This window comes from Paroedura picta, chromosome 13 (assembly GCF_049243985.1).
Source record: "Paroedura picta isolate Pp20150507F chromosome 13, Ppicta_v3.0, whole genome shotgun sequence".
Classification (NCBI taxonomy): domain Eukaryota; kingdom Metazoa; phylum Chordata; class Lepidosauria; order Squamata; family Gekkonidae; genus Paroedura; species Paroedura picta.
In genome coordinates this window covers 22237607-22262836 of record NC_135381.1, presented here as the reverse complement: position 1 = coordinate 22262836, position 25230 = coordinate 22237607, and the positions used below count along the sequence as shown (strand labels likewise).

The 25230-nt window shown below is 43.8% G+C and overlaps 1 protein-coding gene across 2 annotated transcripts in view; it reads left to right on the top strand.

Moving 5' to 3' along the window:
• The window catches only part of LOC143823170 (uncharacterized), a 49076-nt gene extending 24651 nt beyond the window's left edge, over positions 1 to 24425 (top strand). For both annotated transcript variants that reach the window (XR_013226401.1, XM_077309174.1), the window contains exon 2: positions 22085 to 24425. Coding sequence is in view for 1 of the 2 variants with exons in the window: in XM_077309174.1 (XP_077165289.1) it covers positions 22085 to 22232 (148 nt within the window). In the remaining variant the exon portion in view is untranslated. The remainder of the gene's footprint in view (positions 1 to 22084) is intronic.
• Positions 24426 to 25230: the final 805 nt, after the last annotated feature.

Below are 25230 nucleotides of genomic sequence, written 5' to 3'. Positions count from 1 at the left end.
TCCAAAACTGTTTTTTTTTTAATCACAGTTTTATATCATGGCTGTTGCTCACAATTAACAGTACCCTAACAATTTCCCTCGCCGTTTCAGGGAGAGTCAGGCCATTGTGGGGAGGGTTTTAATTCACCCTGATTTGGGAGTGGGGGGAGAGAAGTCACCAAATTTGCAATCCAAAATGGGCTTCTGCCAAATGAAAGAGCTCAGAAACCTGGTCGGGCCTGTAAAAAACCTCGGTGGTGTTTTCAAAGCACAGAGTCCTTTGCTTTGAATCCGAATTAGAATCCGAATTAGGTTTTGATTCAGGGACTTGTTGCTTCGGCCACTGAAAGGGAAACGGCGCTCTCTCTCTCGCTCTGGCAGTGAGCCCAGCCTCCCGGGCGAGCGTCTCTCTCCATTCCCCTCCGCCATCTCCCCAGATCGCACCGCTGCCCGTCCGGCCCCGGATCTGTCTAGCAGAGGAGCTCCCAGGGGCCGGGTTGCCGGCTCGGCCGACCTTGTGCCTTGGTTGGCCCTGCGAAGGAGAGAAACCCGCTGGAAAGGAGAACCCCCCCCCTCCAAAAAACCCCGTCGGCCTCAGCTTCCATTTCACCGCTCCGCCTTAATCATGTGGCTTTGCCTATCTTACAGGGGTGTTGCAGGGTTTGCGGGGAGGGGCGTATGTGAAGCGCTTGGAAGGCTGAGAAGCGACATCAGTTCTTATGTTCAACAACGATCTTCTCCTCTCTCTCTCTCTCTCTGGCTCCGCCTGCCAGGAAGCCTTCCTCGATCCCTTTAGCTCAGCCATTTTTCCCAGCCGCGGGTGCGAGGGGGGTGGGTGGGGGTGTCTTCCTCTGCGGAAGAAGCCCGTGGAGCGATCTCTCACCTGGATTCACACACATAACCCTTTTCTGGAATTGGCTCGTGCGCCCCCAGACCGATCACTGCCCGCCCCCAAGAGCGATGGGACTTCAGACGGACACATCCATGTGCAAGCCCCCCTCGATCCCTCGAGTAACAATTGCCTGTTTTGTTAACCTTTACAACAGGACTTTCTGCTCCTGTCCCTCTCTCTAGCAAGGGTTTAAGTTCAAGTAGCGCGAACCTTGGACAGCAACCCTGGGGATGCCCTACCCAAACACCCCGAGGCCTGCCTGGACTCAGCAGCTAGGGCAGGGCTAGTCAAACTGCGGCCCTCCAGATGTCCATGGACTACAATTCCCATGAGCTCCTGCTGGCAGGGGCTCATGGGAATTGTAGTCCATGGACATCTGGAGGGCCGCAGTTTGATTAGCCCTGAGCTAGGGAAAGGATCTTGTTCCCTGGTTTTCTGCCAAGTGTCGGGGAAGAGGTGTGCGTGAAGAGGTACAGAAAATCAATGAGGACCCAAAACAGCTTGCAACATTATTCTCCCCCTCCTCCATCTTGACTTCCCAATAACAGCCCTGTGACAGAGGTTATCCTGAGACAGAGTGACCATCCCAAGTCACTCAGAGAGTTTCCATGGCACAGGATCTGAATATGCATCCTCCAACTCCTAGTCTTAACATGCAAGCACCCCCTCCCCCCGACACTCCCCTGAGGGTGAAGGCACTGAACATGAGTTCCGGACATCTGGGTCTTGAAGCTTTGAGCCACTTTGATGCACACAAGGGCCAAAAAAGAAACGATCCTCAAGGTTTTGTTAGGCATTGCTTTGATTCTTAGGATTTGTTTCAGCAACTCTGGGCTTTATGCTCAATTTATTTCCCAAGCCAGTCAGGTTTAAAGAAAACTCTTCCAAAGAAAACTCTTGTAAACCTTCCCAGACATTCAATAAGGGACCTGAAAGTACCTGTTTTATTGCAAAGGAACTTCAAGAACAGGCTAGAAAGGGAGATTGCAGAAATGCAACACTCAAAACAATCACATACCCTGGACTCAACAAAGACATAGGGTTTTTTTAATCTCACTATGCATGCTAACCTTGTTTAACTCATGTATCCACATTCCTCACAATTGATTTTATTGGGGACAATGTGACTGTAAGGGGATGGTGGTGATAGATGGTGGAATTTTGAGTTTAACTCCCTGGTCTCGGGATGAGAGAGTTGCCAGCGCAGCAATTCACTTGCAGGAATCTTTCACACCTGTATGGAGATAGATGGGGCCAGCAGCAAATGGTGGGGTGGAAGCCATGGATCACTGACATAGACAGCTTATTTCTCTTATGTTTTTGTGAACTACAAGTGAATTCGAGGGGACTGATTGGACGTTTTGGCAAAGAATTATCGTATGGCTGTATTTGGATGTGTCACACAGTTTACTGATTTAACAGAATTAATTTTTGCTTTATATTCCCACTGTCATGATGGTAGTTCATAGTCTGAGTTCGAGTGCTTGCACTCGAAAGCTCACGCCTTGAATAGATCTTTGTTGGTCTTAAAGGTGCTACTGGACATTTTATTGTGCTACTTTCTGGGTGTGACTGGGTTTGCTTCACAGGAAATATCAGCTTTACTTCCAATATGCTGAGGTGGTCCAATCCAACAACCCAGGGACTTTCTTAGCCACCATTTGTGAGAATTAAGATTCTGATGGTCTTTTAGAAAGTAATATTAATCCAGATTCTCTGTCTCCACCTACCATTGTTTTTTAAAGTTAAACACAAAAGAAGCTCCTCAGAAAGCTCAAGGCAACTGAAAATTTTGGAGTAAGATTTGTACAGATGCAGCTCTAAATATCAATGGGCAAATGAACATAATTAAGCAATAACAAGAAGCCCCCCCCCTTCCCTATAGAAACATTTAAACAGGAACCCATTTCCTGCAGGCAAGCTAGAAGATGGCATACCTAGTCAGGACCCCACTTAGTGTTGTATGGCAGCTTGTCAGGGAAATCAATTGTTGGCATGGCAACAAGTCTCATTTTCCCACAATAACAGAATTCCTCTTATTAAATTTGGCCAGCTATTGATCAGTTCCTGATCCATGTATTAGAAACATGACACGCACTTAGTGGAGAACAGAATCTTTTTTTTTTTTTTAGATATATTGATCCGAACATTATATACATTAATCAGTTTTTTAAAAAAGATACACAGTGTTGGGATGTCACACCCAGAGTCTTTTGAATCTCTCACTCCCCCCACCCCAAATCCTGGTCACCAAATGACTTCCCAAATGCTCAAGTCTTATTCACTATCAAAAGTATGAACTAGCTAATGAATCTGCAGATCTGTCGCTTCTCCGTCATGTCTGAAAACATCCTCTTTTTTCTCATGCCCTTTTTGTGGGTGTGTTCATCGAACTGGACAGCCACCTTAATGAAGATTTCTCCGGAAATCACCATCTTTCTTGGTCCTAATGAAAAAACATTTCACGATTACAATTTGGGAGGATTGTTCTCTCCAAACCAAAACAGTTTCCTGTTCTCTCCGTTAGTATTATCCCATCTTCTTTTTTTTCTGAGGATGGTTCAAAGACATTTCTGGTGCCTTCCTGTTTTCAAAACTTTGTGATCCTGTATCTGATGCCTTCCCTGAATAATTCAGATCTATTTTTCAATGAATGTTCTCTCCCTCTGCTTTTAAGATGGCATCATAACTGATTATGAGATTTCCCGCCCCCTCCTGGAGTTCTTTTCTTTAGTATTGTTGATATTCCGGGCTCTGTTTCAAACTGAGACCTTATGAAGCTTCAGATAGCTTAAGATTCCTACTGTAGACCTATTGTCAGGATAACTCAATGTAAAGCAGGGAAAATTTCAGGCTCCACATGGGATGATGAGAAGGGGGAGCTGCAGTCAGAGGAGATGTGGCTCAGTGGTAGAGCATCTGTTTTGCTCATGGAAGGTCCCAGGTTCAATCCCCAGTATCACCAGTTAAAAGGGCCAGGCAGGAAGTAATGTGAAAGCCATCAGCCTGGGACCCTAGAGAGCTGCTGCCAATCAGAGTACATAATACTGACTATCTGACTCAGTATAAGGCAACTTCCTGTGTTAGGGCCCTGCTTCTGCCAACCATGGACCTTTCTTAGTTTCCATAAACTGACATACAAACAGGTTAGGGAAATGCAGCTGTCATGGGGATTGGTCTAAGGATAGTGGTTTCTGAAGTTTCTCCATATCAGACCTGGAAAGGCCTTGAGCTTGGTCAGGAAATGTGCTGCCAGTTGACACTGCAAACTTGTCTCAAGCTGAACAGGCTGGAGGCCTCCCAGGAGCATCCCCAGGACCAGAGGTTTGGCCTAGATGGACTGATGATTCAGTGGGGCTGTTCTTACATTCTTGTGTATAAAGTGTGTCCCTGGGCACTTCTGTCTTCCCATATAAAGCTCTAAACTTCTAAAATCTGACACCTGGAAAACGTACACCTAGAAATGGGTTATGGACCAGGAATAATTCTGAATATTGAATTGATTTTGAGAAAATCCTACACTGTTTGCACACAAACGGCAGCCGGGACCAGAAGTGACATCGCCATCATGCATTATTCATGACCATCTCTGGTTTACATACGAAAACATATCCAAGTTCAAGACTATCAGGGGAGATGAAAATTCATAAGGCAAAAGACCATAGCAGCCACTGAAGTTTCAGTTTCAGGCTCACTGAAACTGCCTTGGGGTGGAGGTGCATTTCCCATCTTCTGAACTTCTAACTCCACTTCAAAAACATGAAAGTCTTAAAAGAGAGAGGATATTATGCCACAAGGCCAACTGTCTAACATGCAGTACTAGGATATTTTACTGATTGCTTAAGTCATACAAATGTCACAGAGGGACGGAGTAGGTAGAGTGATCTCTGGCTTCTGCTGGCTGAGCTGCTCTCATCTTAAGGCTCCCTCCCTGGCTGTCAATGGCTACGCAATTGGTATTCTTGAGAGATCAGCAAAGTCAGAAGAAGAGACTCAGAAGGCAGAACCAGGAGAAAGACAGAAGACCAGGAAGCAGGTTTTGTTACTGGCAAAGGGGGGACCTGAAGGGAAAATATTTTTGAGGAAGTAGGGACAGGCAAAGGGAAGGAGCTGGTCAGAAAAAGAAAACTGAATTCAGAGAATGGGCACTAGAATCCACTAATGAAGAAGAAGAAGAAGAAGAAGAAGAAGAAGAAGAAGAAGAAGAAGAAGAAGAAGAAGAAGAAGAAGAAGAAGAAGAAGAAGAAGAAGAAGAAGAGTTGGTTCTTATATGCCGCTTTTCTCTACCCGAAGGAGTAAAGTGGCTTACAGTCGCCTTCCCTTTCCTCTCCCCACAACAAACACCCTGTGAGGGAGGTGAGGCTGAGAGAGCCCTGATATCACTGCTCAGTCAGAAGCTCCCTCAACCTTTCTTCATATGTCTTGGTCTCCAAACCCCTCACCATCCTTGTTGCCCTCCTCTGGACACGCTCCAGTTTGTCTACATCCCTCTTCTATGAAATCTATGAAACAAAATATTGGCTGTAAGAGTGTACTTAATATTGCAAATGTGTGTGGGGACAGGACTGGAGAATCACATTTAAAAGTCATGAGAAGTGAGGAGGTGTGGGGGAGAAGAGAGACACAAAACTTTGGTACAATAATGATGTACTGCAATTATAGAAAGGAAACTAATGAAGTATAGAAGAATCATATAGCAAATTCAAAGTTGAAGAGATGACTACAGACTTGGTAATTTGCCAAATGTATAAAGAGGTCACCAGTGGTGAACATAGGACTTTGACAATGGATTTGGAGGTTTAAGCGGGGAGGGGGGAGAGTAACAGAAAGATGGGTAACATGCGTGAAAGACTTCAGCAGTACTGAAGGACACCGGGCTCACATTGCAATAGACAAACAAGGAATGAATATGTATGTAGACCGAAAGATCTGAGGGGCTTGCACAGGTTCAACATAATTATGAAAGGGAAAGGAAACACTAAATCTTTTGCAAATATGTTTAAATCTCAGTGTGCACATGTTAGCCCAGTGACCTGCAAGTTAGAAAACGTGCCTTCTGTGACCAAGCACATCAATAACTTGAGAAGAGACCCCAGGGATATATTTACCTTGCAGGCTGGAATCTTCCAGGCTGCTCAGAGGACTCTGATAACAATACTTTTGACGTAACTTCTGGCCACAGCTTTATTGTTATGTACATGAGCGCGGGCAAATACCAAAGGGCAGATCCGGCTTCCGAGTGGCCAGATGAACAAATTAAGCCCCCCCCCCAACCCTAGCAGGCTGCCTCTTTGAGGACCAAGCAATAGCCCTGGTCAAGCTCCACTGTACCACCAGGCCTGCTGGGCCCAAGGAAGGGTAGTATTGGTGGAGGCCCTATGAGCATCAGCCTCTATTAGGGTGCCCACCATCACCCACACAGTGAGGCAGCTCCTTCCCACCAGAGAAGTGCTGTTGCTCAGCGTGCACCCAGCTTCTTTACTGAGGCCCCCAATACTAACCATGCCCAGCATGCAGCACAGGCCACTCCAAGAGCATTTGCCCCTTCCCAAACTGCCACAGAGTAGGGCTGCCACTTGGCCCTTGACTGCTTCGCGGCTCCTGATTTGCCCCTTCCCAAACTGCCACAGAGTAGGGCTGCCACTTGGCCCTTGACTGCTTCGCGGCTCCTGATTTGCCCCTTCCCAAACTGCCACAGAGTAGGGCTGCCACTTGGCCCTTGACTGCTTCGCGGCTCCTGATTTGCCCCTTCCCAAACTGCCACAGAGTAGGGCTGCCACTTGGCCCTTGACTGCTTCGCGGCTCCTGATTTGCCCCTCTGAGTTTTTATCACGGACAGGGCCCGCCCTATCTCCTCCCCATTAGCCTTTACTCCTTTATTTATACCGCTCCGCAGGAGTGGTTTAAAGATGTTACAAGGCTTCCTTTACTGGGTTAATATAAGGGTTACAATTTTTATTGTTTGTTTGTTTGTTTATTAGATCTTTATTCCACCCTCCCATATGGCTCAGGGCAGTATGATATTATCTATGATTGGAGGAGGGCAGGATGCTGTTTCTGTTGGCTGCAGAGGAGAGGACATGCAGTAATGGGTTTAAACTTCAGGTACAAAGATATAGGCTAGATATCAGGGAAAAGTTTTTCACAGTCAGAGTAGTTCAGCAGTGGAATAGGCTGCCTAAGGAGGTGGTGAGCTCCCCCTCACTGGCAGTCTTCAAGCAAAGGTTGGATACACACTTTTCTTGGATGCTTTAGGATGCTTTGGGCTGATCCTGTGTTGAGCAGGGGGTTGGACTAGATGGCCTGTATGGCCCTTCCAACTCTATGATTCTATGATTCTAATAGATTGGATCCTGCCAGTTCTTTAACTCAATCTTGCCAAATTTCCTTTCTTACTACAATCTCAGCCCCTTGTAGCTTTTGTCCATTTAGGTTCCACGGACAGCTGGGATAATCAAGGTGAACCCTCCCTCCCTTTTTCACCAGTGGAAAAAAAGATGACAGTCCTAATATGTGTGAAGTGCTTTCAATACTGAATAAGCTGTACAAATGCTAAATATTGTTACTATTACTGCTGATCTGGCTTTTGACTAACACCACAATGGAAGACTATGCTTGGGTCTGTGTGTAAACTGTCAAAGCCTATCAGAAACTCCAAACACCTGTAACCTGCAGCAGATTCAAAACACCTTGGGGAAAGCCCTGGTTGGATTTAGCATCTCCTTCTTGCCCACTTTTACTTGTCCCCACTGCTTTATATGACTCAAAAATGGAGGATCTATTTCACAGTTTGCCACCACAAAATCTAGCTTGGTCTTCAGTCCTTCAAGACAGAAATCCAGGACTTTGACAATTCCAGTGGGTTCTGGTGCCCACCATTTTCTAACAAGCTATGAGAAAATGTTTCCTAGTATAATTTGGGAGAAAAGAGGGGGGAATCCAGGTTTAATTAATTGGGTACATGGATGCAATCAGGGATGAATCCAGGAGTTGAAGAACAATGTTTAACGTTCCGCTGAAAAATATGTGGAGGAAGACATCCTGAGATGAGGGTTTCAATTCCTTCCAGAAGGGGGATTTTTTTTTCTTAAGATGTTCAGAACTCTTTCCTCAAGGGACATCTCTGCAGGGGCTCTGCTTTCCTGTCCGGAACACTGTGGAGTATGACAGCATTTCAGCAAAGTCTCTTTATGTTCTGGAGTCCAGTCTGAAACAGCAGAAGCTTCCCAAGAGCAGTAAGTCCTTGTAGTAGAGTGTAGTTCTTTTCCGGAGCAGACTAAATGAACAGGGTCATCCGTCTAGATGGTAGAAGGTGATTGCTATCACAAGAACAGCTTGGGTTGAATGGAACTTCAGAAAATGATTTCTTTGGTCCCTCAACAGAGCATGCCCTTGTATAGTGTTCAAAAAGCCAGAGAACACATCTCAGAGCCTTTCTTCTGTATAAGACTACCCATGACATCATGTCATGAGTCTGCCCACTCCCAAGGACCATTGAACTTCTGAACTGGAAATACTTCAACTGTGGTGTCCTTGCCTGAGGCACATAATCCTTCACAGCCAAGTGTAGTGTGAGAACTGCTGACCTCACCAAAAACTGAAATTGCATGCAGGTGAACCCACCTGTTTTTGGAAATATGCCAGAACAACCCACCTGTTTCTGCAAATATGTTGCATATCAGTATGATGTGCCCCAAACATCACAGCAGATGGATATGGTTCTATGTCTCATAACCTATACTGTGAGTTATGGGTGTCTGGGCCACAGTTTATTGATTGATTTTTATTTTATTACATTTGTATACCTCCCCTAAGGCTTCAGAGTATAGTGGTTAGGTGTGGAGTTTGCATCCTAAGCTGCCCTGTAACTGTGGAGACAAGGCAGAAAGCAATGGGGAGGGATTGTTTTTATAGCTTGGCAGGAATGACCCAAGGGCAGATGTGTGCCTACCCAATCTGGATGGAGTGCAACTATCAGTGGCTCACTCCACCAGTAACCTGGGCGTGATCCTCAATGCCTCCCTGTCAATGGAGGCTCAGATCATGAAAGTAGTACAGCTGACATTCTATAACCTTCACCAAGCCAAACTACTAGCGCCTTACCTGGCCCCGGAAGACCTGGCCACAGTGATCCACATGATGGTCACCTCAAGACTGGACTCACTCTATAACGATATAGGCTATATCCTACAACAATATAGGCTAGATATCAGGGGGGGGGAATTCACAGTCAGAGCAGTTCAGCAGTGGATTAGGCTGCCTAAGGAGGTGGTGAGCTCCCCCACACTGGCAGTCTTCAAGCAAAGGTTGGATACACACTTTTCTTGGATGCTTCAGGATGCTTAGGGCTGATCCTGCCTTGAGCAGGGGGTTGGACTAGATGGCCTGTATGGCCCCTTCCAACTCTATGATTCTAGGATTCTATGCAGGCCTGCCCTTAAGCTTGATCCAGAAATTGCAGCTGGTCCAGAATGCAGCGACCAGGGTTGTCCGAATGGAATAATTGAAACTAAATTCAACCAATTGGCTGGTACACAAATGCGTCCTCCTTGTAGGGTTGCCAGCTTCAAAGTGAGGCACTAAACCTACACCAAGAGCTAGCGCTCTGTCTACCCCGCCTCCCTCGTGGGAAGTCTGTTATGGGGAGAGTGGTAAGCAGAGTGGTAAGCAGGAGAAATGCTGTCTGAAGTGATGTCCATGAGGTTGGGAGTTCGATCCCAGCAGCCGGCTCAAGGTTGACTCAGCTTTGCATCCTTCCCAGGTCATTCAAATGAGTACCCAGCTTGCTGGGGGGTAAACGGTAATGACTGGGGAAGACACTGGCAAACCACCCCATATTGAGTCTGCCATGAAAATGCTGGAGGGTGACATCCCCAAGGGTCAGACATGACCCGGTGCTTGCACAGGGGATACCTTTACCTTTACTTTACACATGAAAACAAGGTAAAGCACCAAACACATGAACAAATCAGGGAACCACAATATGGACATATTTCCCCTCTTTGATGCCCCATTTGCACTTAAGGCCCAGAACAAATGGCTCTCCTTGTTGGCAGAGTTTAGATATGCAAAAAGGCATTCAGCAACAGATTGCTTAAATTAATACAATAATTTCATTGTGAAGAGAAGCAACTTGGTATAGAAAAGAGAGGGAGAGTCTTGTCTTACTGTTTAACTAACTGTTCTGCCTGCTCTGTCTGTTCTGGAGGCAAGCAGGGAGGAAGTATGCTCAAAGAAGCAGGAAGTCTCTAATTGAGTCAATCAAGACACTGGAGGAGACTATTTAAAAAATATCAGGAATTCCTAATCCGTGCTAAATACATATTTCCTCTGATGCCCCCTGTCGGATATTCTTCATATCATTTTGAAGCATGCACAGACCACAGATCTATATTCCAACACTCCTGACAGATCACCCCTCTGATTGGACATGAATGTTGCTTAATGGTTTGCATAATTGGCATAATACTCTACTTGAGCCAATTAGATAGCAAAAGATACATTGTAGCCCCCTTCTCTTTCACACACACATGCATACTCTTTCTTTCTCATTTCAATAACTCTGGCATTTACCTGCAGTTGATGACTAAGCTGACCATGCTCCACTCAAGCAACAAATTATTTTTTCACAAGCAAAGCAATGCACTACACAGCATTAAGCAAAGGTGATCTGTGTTTTCCTCCCCTCCTTAATGACTATTTCTCCTTGTTGCATGCTTGCAGTGTGTGATGTGAAGCAAAGCCTGGATTCCCACCACCATTTGCATCTGTCATATCACAATAACTGTGAAACAATCGGTTTCAATATTGCTGAGAAGGCTAATTGCCATGGGACCAATGCAGGGCCGTTTTCAGATGTGTAGCAATCATGGGGTTATGATGATTACGAGACATCAAGGTAATGAGTGGGTCCCGGGTGTAATATGTAAATCAAGGTGGCATAAGGTCACCATGCCCATCATAACTTTTTCAGCATGCCTGCTTTCCTGACAAGAGCAATTTATGCAAATTGATTACCCCGGCAACTCCATTTATTAGGATTTTTGACTTGGCTCCTTGGCTTCTTTCAGGAATGCACAGTCATTCTCCATTCTATCAGTATGCTGAATAAACTGAACAGAGGAGGGCAACAAAGATGGTGAGGGGTTTGGAAATCAAGACATATCAAGAAAGGTTGGGGGAGTTTGGTCTGTTTAGCCTAGAGAGGAGACGACTGAGAGGGGGTCTGATAACCATCTTCAAGTATTTAAAAGGGTGCCAATTAGAGGATGGAGCAGAGTTGTTCTCTCTTGCCCCAGAGAGATGACCAGAACCAATAGGATGAAATTAATTCAAAATAAATTCTGTCTAAACATCTGGAAGAAGTTCCTGACAGAGCGGTTTCTCGGTGGAACAGGCTTCCTCGGGAGGTGGTAGGTTCTCCATCTTTGGAAATTTTTAAACAGGGGCTAGATAGCCATCTGACAGAGAGGCTGATTCTGTGAAGGCTTAAGGGAGTGGCAGGTTACAGTAGATGAGCAATAGGGTTGTGAGTGTCCTGCATAGTACAGGGGGTTGGACTAGATGACCCATGTGGTCCCTTCCAACTCTATTATTCTATGATTCTATGATAAAGCTGTTCTGACCGAGCAGTAATATCAGGGCTCTCTCAGCCTCCCCTCCCTCACAGGGTGTCTGTTGTGGGGAGAGGAAAGGGAAGGTGAATGCAAGCCGTTGTGAGACTCCTTCAGGTAGAGAAAAGCAGCATAGAAGAACCAGCTCTGCTTCTTCTGCCTCTTCTGCTGCTGCTGCTGCTGCTGCTAAGAGTCCACCCTCCAGAGTGGCCATTTTCTTCAGGGGATCTGATCTCTGTCACCTACAAATGAGCTGTAAAACTGGGGGATCCCTAGGTCCTACCTGGAGCCTGGAATCCCTACTGTACACAAACATAATTTTGCTATAATCCATATACCAACTCTATGAAGTAGGCTGGCACAGTTAACCCTCTGTCAAGGATATGGGACATGTGCAGTGAGGGTTGAGATAGTTCAGGGTAATAGTGCAGGGAAAGAGAAGTTGTCTCCTCTACCGTTCTGTTTCCCCAATCAAACATGCCCCCCCACACTACTTTATACTCCTTTTTTTTAAGTGTTGCTAAACTTCAGCTGACTTGTGCCCCCTTGTGGGGTTTGCAAGTCAAGAGTTGAGCAGAGGTGGTTGGTTTGCCATTTCCTTCCTCTGCTTAGCAACCCTCGTTTTCCTCAGTGGTCTCCCATCCAAGCCCAAGCAAAAGCCAACCCTGCTTAGCTTTCCAGATCTGTGGAGTTCAGGCTAATCTGGGCTAATCAGGATCTAGGAGGGAAAGACAAAGAGGCACAATACAGATATTTGTAGTGTTGCCAGCTGCCCGGAGAAAAATATCCTGTCTATTTATAGAGGACTGATGTGTTGAAATGGACAACTGAAGTTTTTCATAGAATGGAACAGATAATATCACCCACTAAGTCTAAAGGGACAGAACAATATTTTTTTTCCTTCCAGGTGACTGACAGCCTAGGTATTTGTCTGTCTGTCTTCTCTCCTCTGGCATAAAACAGTCCTATTTCCAACCAGGGAAATTATGTGCTGAGGTTTGGCAGGTTCATCCTTGCCTAGCAGTGTAATTTTGATCCTTATGGACCTCTGCCCCCCTTCCCCCAAAGCAGAGCTCTACCACTTATGTACACAAACAGCTTACTGAAATCCAGCAGGTGAGTTCTCCGTAGAGGTGAGTCTCCCTGGTTCCACGAAGTTCCCATTGGCCAACATCAGTGATTTTTAAGCTTCAAAACTCTGGAGCAGGGAGAACAGTTGCTCTAGGGTCTCTCTCTCTTTCAGTGGTTCCTTGGAGTAAGCTATACTGTCTCCTTCCAAAGCAAAATATACCTTGCAAAAGTCTTGTGCATGGAGACTGGAGCCATGCAAGCTCATCCCAGCTCTATGCAAATCAGCTCCCATTCAATGTAATGGGGACTGTACAACTTTGGGATTGGCTGCTCTCTTGGTCTTCTTCCACCAAGCTATCTGATCATGGCACACCTCAAGCCCTCACTGATACAATAATGTTGTGGTTTTATATGGAACTATGTTCATGTTCAGATTCAAACTCTTTTAAATCAAGAAGGATAAGGAAAAATTGCTAGACCAAGAGATCCAATCTGGGAGTGAAACCAATGAAACAGAATTGGACAGGAGGGCATTTTCATAAAGGAAATAGTGCTGTAGTATAAGGGAATGGTTCAGGAAGGAGCAGGGACAGTTCTGTGTATTAGTTCTGTGTATTATCAGTTATTTGTGGTGTGTGCTATCTGTTCCATGTATTATCTCCCTTTCCTATTACTGCACTTACTGTACCATTTGTTATACCATTTTGTGACCCTAGTCCTATTACATTGCTGATTGGATCTCTCATGCTATTGAATTGCATCGCTGTGCAACTTTTTATACAAGGCATGAGCTTTTGTGTGCACACATCTGAGGATCCTAATAAATCAATTGTTATGGTGCAGCAATGCTGGTCAAGAGCAGATACAGTAGTATGTCTCAAGACATAAGGGATGCCCACCCCATGATAGAGCTGGAGGACTTCCGGAATTCCAGCTGATCTCCAGACTACAGAGATCAGTTTTCCAGGAGAAAATGGATGCATTTGTGGGTGGGCAATTTGGCACTGTACCCCCACTCCTCTGCAAACCCCACCCCCTAGACCAGGGGTAGTTCCCATGAGCCCCTGCCAGCGTTGTAGTCCATGGACATCTGGAGGACCACAGGTTGACTACCCCTGCCCTAGACTCCACCTCCGTATCTCTAGGAATTCCCTATCCTAGAGTTGGCTGTACTACATTTCTGCCAACATAATTCAGAGATATTTCAGCATAGTTATCAGTGCAAATCCTGGAGCTGTAAGACACTAATGACCTGTTTCTATGGCTACTTTGTAGATAGAGCCAGTGCTGACCACCCAGCTGTGATTTCTCCTCCTAAATCGGAGGCAGTAATATGATACTTGATTCATTTTGCCCAGTTTACTCCCAGTCGCATCACCTGAAAGCATGCTTTGAACATTTTTTGCCCAATAAGATTTAATAGCCTTCTTTTCCACTCCTATTTTATGTGATTTCCCGAGCTATTTGCAACAGCAGAGACAATAAGAAACATATATCTGCAGAACAATAAAGTATTACCCTAATGACAGTTTCTTGATGTTTTCTTTTACGCTGCCATTGTCGTTAAAACCGATCCTTTGAAATTTGCAACCTATTGTTCTCCTTTTGCATGAAAACTTGAAAGGTCGTTTTAACAGGAAGCTTTACAGTCTTTCATGAAATTGATTTTTTAAAAAGTATGTCCAGAAGGTAACACTCCTCCCCCCCCCACCCCAAAATACATTGAACTCCAATTGTGCCATCAAGGAAAAGTTTTTTAAAACCTTGTTCCCTTTTGGATAGTAGATCTCACCCCACCATAACCACCACTGCAGCTATGCCTTATGACAAACTACATTTGAAAGCAGTTTCAAAAGCATAGCTAAATAGGTCTGGGTGCATAATATATTTTTTTCATTCAAGCCCTTCCTTTTAGTTAGATTTCCTTTTTGCTACATATGCTGGTAGCCACTTTCCCTCTCTCCAGTTGCCCTCCTGTGGCACAATCACTGCATTTACTCATCCCCCAAAGAACTCCCAAAAACCTGTGTTGAACCCATACAAATATGTATTAACACACATATACTTAATTGTAACTCTCTTAAGTGGAATGTGAGGTTTATGGCCCAAAGGTGGCTCTGTACTACATCTCTCATCTCTAGAGTTAATGAAGCCTTTCTGTAGTTTTCAGCACCCTGTACAATGGGGGAGCCACCAGTAAGAAGTTAAGAGCGTCAGCTTCTAATCCAACAAGCTTTGTTTTGGGGAGAGGAATGGGAAGGTGATTATAAGCCACTTTGAGACTCCTGAGGCATATAAAAACCTTCTTCTCATCTCAGCGCTAATATCCCTTTAGCTGATGTTCAGTTCTCTTAACTTGCTCTTTTTATACCACTGGGTCATGTAGACAAATCTGTATCACTGTAAAAAGAATTTTTTTTTAATGGTTGTTATCAAGATAACTACATCTGTTTGCTTTGGAAAGGGCTAGTCCCTTCAGAAGGGTCAGCGGAACAGAAAGCTTAACCATCTTGGATATTTTTGCACAACAAGGTCCATCTTTCTTCACAACAGGTTCTCATTAACTAGTCTGGAGAATAATTCTTCCAAGATCAAAAGCAGGGCCAGCCAAACGTGCAAGTAGACGGAGCAGTTACCTGGTACTGGTCGTGCCCACCCTGCCACTTTCGAGCATTATATGAATACACTTGAGAATTCTCAAGTTTCCTTCTGAAGCCCCTTGATTTACATGACAGAGTCCAGTTACTTAATTTCCAGACTTCGTTGTGGTACTTGGACCAGGCTTCAGTCATCAAGGCGAAGGAGGAGTTCTTCAATGGACAGCCATCTTCCCAAAGGAACAGAACAGCACAACAGAAGCTTTTGCCAAGTAGGCAGAGATGAGGAAGAGAATGGATAAGGTCTCCTTTCTGTGGCATGAGGGAATTACCTCAGTAATACAGACAAACCATAAGATGCAGTGGTGGTCTGTCAAAATATGCCTACTATGGTTTATGGTACCCTAGCTAAATTAGGAAACCAGCAATTTTTAACCAAAGTTGTATGAAGAAGTGCTTTCTTTACTTGGACCTAAACCCAGCTGAGTTTTATTCCAAATGGGAAGAAACATTTATCTCTACCACTTTGCTTCACCTTATTCACAACCTCTATAATTCCCCACCCCCATTCATCTTCCCCCCCCCCTTGATCAAACCACCTCTGAATATTTAGCCTTTCCTCTTCATTGATGTGCTCCCATCTCCTGGATCATTTTAGTCATCTGTTTCTGTACCTTTTCTGGCTTTGTGATATCCTTCCTCAGAAGTGAACAGTTAAAAGACAGAATCCCTAAGCAAAAAAACACATGCTTTCATCCATGCCAACTAATTTTTAAAAAATCTGTACTGTGAAAAGAATTAATTTATCCCCTGTTCCAACATCCCCTTCTTATTAGTTGGAGCCCTTCCTTTAGCTTTTGTCATTCCAAGGATTTCCATGTTAACACCTCCATCTAATCACTGTGGCACAGTAGGAGCAACCGCCATTTTGTTTCACTCCTACAGCCACTGATAAAATGGTGGTTTAGATGAAAAAGTGCCAGATCAAACGCACATCTTCTGCCTGTCGTCACCTCCTACAGCTCTTCTCTGCCTGAAATGTCAATCTGAATTCTTAATCATGTTAATATTTGATTTGTTGGAAGTTAAAACAACACACACACACAAAACACAAAAGAAGACGTTCTGCGTGCAACCTGCAAACTTTACTATTACAGCCAAGCACTGGTAAAATCCATGACTTTATTTATCATGTTTTTCTCCTTGCAAAACATTCTCAGATCAGTTTCTTGGAGGGATTACAATAGGATGACTATATCTGGGGGCTGGCCACATGAAAAGGTCCAGGGCAAAGTCCATAAACATCACACTGTTATAAATAACTTGGATCATGTAAGGTGACTCAATATTTTTTTAAAGCTCTTCTCTTCTGTATGAAAGCATGCCTTGGCTTGAATGTAAGAGTTTTAGCATAAATGGGCTCAAACACACAATTCAAAACACAGCTTTATACAGTAGAATAGAACTCCATGGGGCAGAGAATGAGTGATATTTAAATATGCAGAAATCCATGTTTAGACAGCTCCGACTTTGTATTTTTCTTTTGCGTTAGTGAATATTTGATATACTGATTTTTATTTTATGGAGAGATCATAGTTCCAGAAATGTAATGCAAGCAAGGGAATGCTCATACTCTGTTTGAAACAGGAAGGTAAGAATTTATCTTTTCAATTGAGATACTTTCGGCAGCACTAAATGCCCCTGGGGACTTGTGCATCCTTTTTAAAAAAAGGATTAAGGAGAGTTTTATAATGGATGAAATACATTTCTAGATATGGACATTATGCTGTTCTGTTTTGTTTGACATTCAAACGTACTCTAATATTACAACGTATAGTTAGTTTTTCATCTGTGGCAAATGATAGCTTGTCAAAACCTTCTGAAATTAGGTTATGTTCAGTGCAATTAAGTACCTGTACATGCAGGAGGTTCCCAGAATTACACATCTTGAAGAGTTTAGCTCCAGTTAAAAATTCCATTTAGTTATTTGAAGTGTTCCGTTGACTTCTCAGAATACTGTTCAAATGAGCACTAATTTATTTTCACTCACTCATTTTGACAGCTATGTTTGGGAAAGGTTCTAATTAACAGGAAAGTACTTCCACATTAACATTCTTCACATTTATATATATACTAGAATTAAAGCCTGTTGTAGCTGATACAATGGACACTGGGGGGAGGAGATATAGCAAAGAGAGAGGGAGGTAGAAAGGAAGAGAGTGATTAAGAGAGAGAGCTTGGCACGGGGAAGAGTAAGGGGAGGGGTTGTCCATTTGTAAGGGCATGAGGTTGAATATGTGTGTTGTAGGGGGGGTTGTAGTGGCGTGGTGACAAATGAGGGCATGGGTGTGGAGAGGTGGGTGTCAAGCAGGCTACTTTGGAGGCTGGACCCTGAGGCATTGTACCATTTTGAAGTCCCACCTCTAAACCTCCAGAAATATTTCCAACTCAAGGGTAGTCAACCTCCAGGTGTGGCCTGGAGAGCTCCTGGAATTACAGGTCATCTCCAGACTATAAATATCAGCTCTCCAGGTAGAAATGGCTGCTTTGGAGGTGGACAGGGCTGTTGTACAAAAGAAGCATTTAAGGCCCTTCATGGAGGTTGTTGTGGAGTTGAAACATTTGAGGCCTACCACACAGGGTTGTTGTGCAGATGAAACTGGATGCTGTTGTGGAGGTTCTTTCACCTCCTGTTTCATCTGTACAACAACCCTGTGTGGTAGGCCTCAAATCTACAGAGAGTTACTTGGCTGCCTCTTCCCCCCAGCAGCGAGGCTGGCCAGAGCAGTATTTCAAGTGAGAAGGAGGTTTTCTGTGGCCTCCTGTCAGCCAACTGTTTGGCAGAAGGGGAAAGCTTCCCCCCCCCCCCAAAGGAAGCACAAGTTCTTGGAGAACAGGACTATTAGCCAGGATTGCTAAATAGAACCTCCAGTCTCAGAGGCAGCAGATCTCAAAAAACAAAGGTATCCAGCTAACCACAGCTATAAACAGGAAGACCTGCACGATGCGATATTTTTGACTCATTCATCAGAATTCTCCTTATAATCAGCAGGGACCAAAGTTGGTGATGTTAGATATACAACAGTTTCTCTCCATGTGCTCTTGTAACATTTATAGTGAACAAGCTGTTGGTTTTCCCCTGCACTCAGGGCTGCTGTGGTGATTCAATATGCAGTCCCATTATTCAGAAGGGTAATATATATTTATACATTATTTGCTTGGATTACAGGCCTACTAATGAAAGACTTGATTTACTTCTTGCAAATGAAATTTGCACAGGACCCACACTGATTGCTTTAATTGATAAAACAGATTCACTCCAGAGCTAATGTCACTGTTTGCTTAGTGGCTTCATTTCATCAAGATGATTCACCGGGGGGATGTGGCACCATTAGTAAAACTATCACAATCAATTTTTTTCAAAAACAGTTGGAGAATAGTCTTGACGTGGTCAAGTCATACACAAGGGATTCTTTGTAATGTTCTAAAGCTTGGATGGAGGAGCCTCTTGTGGTGCAGGGTGGTAAGGCAGCCGACATGCTGTCTGAAGCTCTGCCCATGAGGCTGGGAGTTCGATCCCAGCAGCCGGCTCAAGGTTGACTCAGCCTTCCATCCTTCCGAGGTCGGTAAAATGAGTACCCAGCTTGCTGGGGGATAAATGGTAATGACTGGGGAAGGCACTGACAAACCACCCCGTATTGAGTCTGCCATGAAAACGCTAGAGGGCGTCACCCCAAGGGTCAGACATGACCCGGTGCTTGCTCAGGGGATACCTTTACCTTTACCTTTAAAGCTTGGATGACTTTGTACCAGTTTCCTGTTCTTCTCATATGAGAATGTAGAATGCTCGTTTCATGGGGATACCACATAGCTTTCTATTGAGAAAAGTTTATTTAAACCCTTGGGTTCAGGCTTTGGGAGTTCCCCAAAGTGGGACAGCACATAAGATGACTCTCTTTATTACTACAAAATAAGGCTGAAGCTACAGTGGGAGAGGGAGATGCAACATCCTGGCCTATTTGGTGTTATGCAAGGCCTAAAGGAGCCAAAAAAAAAGCTGTGTATGATGCAGATACTGAAAGATGATAGAGGGCAATAGATCCAGGGAAACTGAACCTCAGCCCAATAGAGTGTATTAGGACTGGTGCCATTTTCTGAGCAGTAACGCTGTTCAGTTACCATGGGGTGATAATTACACATTCTCTGTGTTGCCATGGAGATATGCATCCTCACAGGGTCTCCAGGTTACAGCATTCTTCAGGATGGTCTCTCCCTCTCCTTTGCCCAAATTTCATCAACCATTTTGCACCTGTGGGCAGGTATGGCTTCTTGCTTCAGAAAGGAGTACAGGGATGAAATTCCAAACTGGTGCTTGCTTGACAGACTCTATGCTTGGACTAGCAATCAGCTTCACGGTGGAGGCAAAATGCAAGCATTCGCAGCAGAGAGATGAAGATGACTTTTACAGCAGAAAATCCAGGAGAAGAACCAAAAGGGTAAAACAGTCTCAGAAAAAGAAAAAGGAAATTATATGAATACAGATTCAGTGAATGAAGATTCCATGACGTCTATCTCTGCTTTGGCACATCATGGGTGATGGACAACAACATGTATTCATCCCCTTCTGCGTCTCTTTCTAACCTGTAAAGTTGAAAGAATTGCCTTCCAGGATTGTATTATACTTTTGCCCAGTCAAAAGTGTTATGTGCATTACGTTATGGTTGTTCTTAGCTGTTCTAATAAAGTGACTCATATTAAAGGTGCTTTTTCATGCTGCAGTAATAAACATGGGTTTGTCACCAAATCCTCACTTTTGTAGCAAGTCATAGCCAACCATGCTTTCTGATCAATGTATCTAGAAGACACATGTATTCCCTGTAATAAAAAATGTTTATTTTTTAGCTGTACCTTTTTAGGATTCATATGTGAAGAGCCTAATGTTCCAACAGTGTACAATGATCACCATCTTTTAAGATAAAAATAAAATTGTTGTTCTTGTTGTTATTCAATCAAAAATGAAACCTGTAATATATTCAGGCCACAGGGGGCAAATGCTGAACATGAATACATGATGTTAAGTTTGGCTGACAGGTGAGTGTCACTACACTGAACTGACACACACCTTGGTCTCTGGGCATTCAAACAAAGGACCAATATTTATTTATTTATTTAATATTTTGATACTGCCCTTCCTTACGGCTCTGGGCGGTTTACACAAAACATTTTAGAACATTTACATAGAACAATATCAATATAACGGATAACAATCATAAAATATCATACCAACTAGAACAGCATTTCAACAAATAATAACATTGACAATCCCTAGGGAGGTTCGACCTCTCAGTCTGGGGGGGGGGGGACCTGTAGATATTTTGAGTCAGAAATTCCATCTAAACATCTGGAAGAAGTTCCTGACAATTAGAGGGGTTTCTCAGTGGAACAGGCTTCCTAGGGAAGTGGTGGGTTCTCCATCTTTGGAAATTTTTAAACAGAGGTTGGATAGACATCTGATGGAGAGGCTGATTCTGTGAAGGTTCAAGAGGGTGGCAGGTTACAGTGGATGAGCGATAGGATTGTGAGTGTCCTGCATAGTGCAGGGGGTTGGACTAGATGACCCATGAGGTCCCTTCCTACTCTATTATTCTATGATTCTATGTCTGTGGTTTTAAGGGGAGTTTTACTGGGGGTTTTATTCAGACTGTTGTAACCCATCACGAGCCACTTCGGAGTGACAGGAAATAAATTGAAATAATAATAATAATAATAATAATAATAATAATAATAATAATAATAATAATAATAATAATAATAATAATAATAATAGTGGTTAAGAGCATCGGACTCTAATCTGGAGAGTCGGATTTGTTATCAATGCATATTTTATTTTTTAGCTGCCTTGAAAATTCTCACATACAATTTTGTTTAACAGCTGAAGCTCATTTTTTCAAAGTCAGCTCATGCACAGTCTCTGGGTAGCGACGGGGAAGCGTCCCATTCCCTGATCCCTTTGATGCCTACTCTTCTACCCAGGGTCTGTGGGCAACAGACATTCCATGGCAGCTGTGAATAGTTCTTGCTTCTCCATCACAACTCCATCGTTAGAATCAACAACCTCTCCTCTTTTCGTCACAATGCCCTGCCCTCTGCTTACTTGAGTGGAAAATTTGATGGATCTGCTCTGTATCTGCAACGAGGGTCAAGTAGAGAACACAGAACACATCTTATTTGAGTGCAAGCTGTATAATCATATTCGCACAGGTGCATTACTACCAATGCTTATAGAATGACCTCACAACCTGAGAAAGCATCGCCTGCAACTATTGCTATCAGATTCAGATAATTTTTTAACCAGCAAAGTAGCAAAATTTGTGTGGCTAGCTTTAAGAACTAGGAAAGATTGGGTCACTGATGTATGGCCATTATAATCTTGCTGATAGGTCCACCGAATTTCTTATGTTTTTTGGTTAATAGCTTTGATGGTACGTCTCTTAATCTTGTTTTTATTTTATATTTTTAACAGCTTTAATAGTTTTATTGCTTTTATGGCTCGTTTTATCCTTCTAAAATAGTCAACGGTATTTAATGCTTTTGAATGTTGACTTTTATGGTGGAGAAGTTTTTAAGTTTTATTGTTGATGCATTTTTTTAACCTTTTAATGTATTACCTTCCCTTTTACAAACTGCTATTGTATAGTAGTGTATCTAAAATTTTGGTCTAAATCAGGGGTAGTCAACCTGTGGTCCTCCAGATGTCCATGGACTACAATTCCCATGAGCCCCTGCCAGCAAATGCTGGCAGGGGCTCTTGGGAATTGTAGTCCATGTACATCTGGAGGACCACAGGTTGACTACCCCTGGTCTAAATGACCGTAAACAAAGATTGGTTGGTTAAAATTTTGTCTTCTCTCTCCCTGTCTCTCCCTCCACAGACAAGATGGAACCTGTATTTGCCCCGTATACACGCCCTCCCTCTTTTCAGAGCAGCTAGGGGGTTCCAGGATCATGTTCAGCAGAGTGTGGCAGTTCCCAGGAGCAACTGGAGCCCGTGTCTCAGAGGACTGTGGTGATAAAGAATGAAGCGGTTCTGCCAGCGTTGGGAAACAAAAGTACCAAGAGGCTCCCCCCTGGGACTCACAGCTAGTGTCCCTGGAAAACCGCAAAAAGGGTTGCCTGCAGAACAGAGGAAAGCCCTGATGCTTTATGCTGAGTCTGACAGACTTGCTCCACTGGACAGTGCCCTATATAGATGTGGCACTGGAGGGCTGAGGAGGAGAGGGAAGAGAACATTGGGAGAAGGAGAACAACCCAACAAGTGAAGCCTGTTCTTCTTGGGATGAAGTCAAAATTTGTTAGATTGCCGGTCTGATTCGAATAGGCTGTTTGAGTTTGTTTGGCTTGTGTGCTGAGTCCGGGTGAAAATTATAAGAAAGAGATAACAGAGACTCTTATAATTTAACCTTTTAATAAGCCATTGGACAGATTCTTTTTTTCTCTCTCTTGGTATAAAGCAATGAACCAGCCCTTAGATGCAAAATTTAGATAAAATACAAACAGCAGAAATATCAACATTTTTAAAATTAGGATCAGGATGAAAATCACAACATAGCAAGCTAGAAGACAAGTCATGCCTTACCTTCCTACCCAACTGGCATGCCAGTGTGCACCCAAGGAAAACCCTAGCATTCAATAGGATGTATGGATACATCCTAGAATAAATGCAGGATTTCCGTTGTGTGTGTGTGTGTATATACACATACACATACATATACATACATACACATACACACACACACACACACACACACACACACACATATATATATGCAATGGTCATGTCTGACCCTTGGGGTGACGCCCTCCAGCGTTTTCATGGCAGACTCAATACAGGGTGGTTTGCCAGTGCCTTCCCCAGTCATTACCGTTTACCCCCCCAGCAAGCTGGGTACTCATTTTACTGACCTCGGAAGGATGGAAGGCTGAGTCAACCTTGAGCCGGCTGCTGGGACTGAACTCCCAGCCTCATGGGCAGAGCTTCAGACTGCATGTCTGCTGCCTTACCACTCTGTACCACAAGAGGCTTATATATATATATATATATACATACACATGCAAACATTGGTCTTACCTGAAGGTTTCTTCTATTCAGTGGGGTGAAGTCATCCAAGGATGGTTAGGTCACACCTCTACTCACTCACGTAGGGCTAATCACATTCAAATAAATTGGGCGGCCTTATCTGTGTGACCAAGGATTGGCCTTCCTGGTTTTTTTTTAAAGCTCACCCATAAACATGTCAGTCCTGATGACGAGGACCATCTGAGTTTAACATTCCGGCAAATCCTCCGGGTCTTGTTTTCTTTTTCTTTTAATATTCTTTTATTGGTTATTGTTAGATATAGCAAATAGAGGGAGCCTCCCTTATGGGACTTTAAAGAATATAGTTTTCCCTGCCCCACCCTCAGTTCTACCTGCTGAGAAATTCCGAGTAATAATCTTGGAATTCTTGTCCTCCCGATCTTGTTTTTGTTGTTTCTCCTCTATGTCACACATGTGTCAACCTGTGACCATGGACTTCCTCTTCAATTTCCTGGTTTTGCCTTTTTTTCTTTTCTTTTTTTGTGTTTCCCATGGGGTGTGACCACAGAGGTTGTAAGCCGAGAGGCAATCCCTCAGGTACACTGGACCCAGACTGCATATGGCCTTAAAGGTGATAACCAAAACCTTAAGTCTGATCCGGAATTCAACCAGAAGCCAGCACATCTGCTGGAGCAGTGGTCCCCAACCCGATGCCGGGCCGCGAAGGACATGGCGCCGGGCCGCGGCTCCCTTTCCTCTGGTGCAGCCTGTAAATGACATCATCACTCTGGGACACTGCAGCAACACTTTGGTATTTGAGGGGGGATATGAGGCGGGGTTATGGGTTTTTATGGGAAAGGAAGGAGGAAACACAGGGGGAAATTAATACCCCCCCCAGCAAATCCTCACATGTTCCTGCTTGCTAGTTATAATATCAAAGATAAAGAAAATAAATGACTTAAAAAAAACAACAAAAGCAAACCCAAATTATGCACATTCCTAGCATGTTAAGAATAGAGGTGCAAAAGAGATATATGTTTCTAGTTTATTGTTTGAATTCCAGAAGAAACTCCACAGCAGAAGGCATATATTAGATTTGATTTCCTGATAGCTTTATTGTAAATGACAAAATCTAAGCTGAAAGAAAAACTCTCAAGGATGTTCCAAAATCTCTAATGTTTCCAAGCTTTCATAAAACAAAATAAAATGTTTGTAATGAAAAACACGTTTTCAATAAAACAAAAAAGTGTATTTTCCACAGTGTGTCCTGTAAATATTAGGAATGTCAGGAGGAGACAGACAGGGAGATGTTTGTGTCTGTAGGAAACAGCCCTTGATAGCTAGCAGCTGATTGTGGGAATTGAAGATATGTGGAGGTAGAACTATAGCTGCCCATTCACACATGCAAATCATCACTAGTTGTTGCAGGCACTTTTGATGTATTTGAACATGTAAATCAACCTCTGCACAAGCAGAATGCATGGAATCTCTTTAAGTGAGCTGGTCTTGCAGTGATGAAGGGAGAGGGAGAGAGAAAACAAGCACTTTAAGTACTGAAATTAACAGTGATCACTGATGTATTAGAAACCTCCCTCACATCTTGCGTTTCTGGGCAAGGTGGATGAAAGGACTGTTGTGGACCAGCTCCTGGTGTTCTAGGATGAAGCTTCATCACTCATCCCATACCAGTATAGCTTCCATCCTGACCATGGGGTGGAGACCATACTGGTCGCTCTGATGGATGACCTCCAGCGCCAGCTATTTTGACTAGCCTCGTGATGTTAGATCTGTCAGCTGCATTTGACATGGTCGACCACAAGTTGCCTTGCCAGCTCTGGGATATGTGGAACAGCCCTACAGTGGCTGATCTCCTTCCTGCAGAAATAGACACGGATGGTGGCAGTGGGAGCTGTCACTCCCCTCTAAACTCCCTTGTGAAGTTCCACAGGAAGTGGTTCTTTCCCCCACCCTTTTAAACTATATGTACTCTCTGGCCCGGCT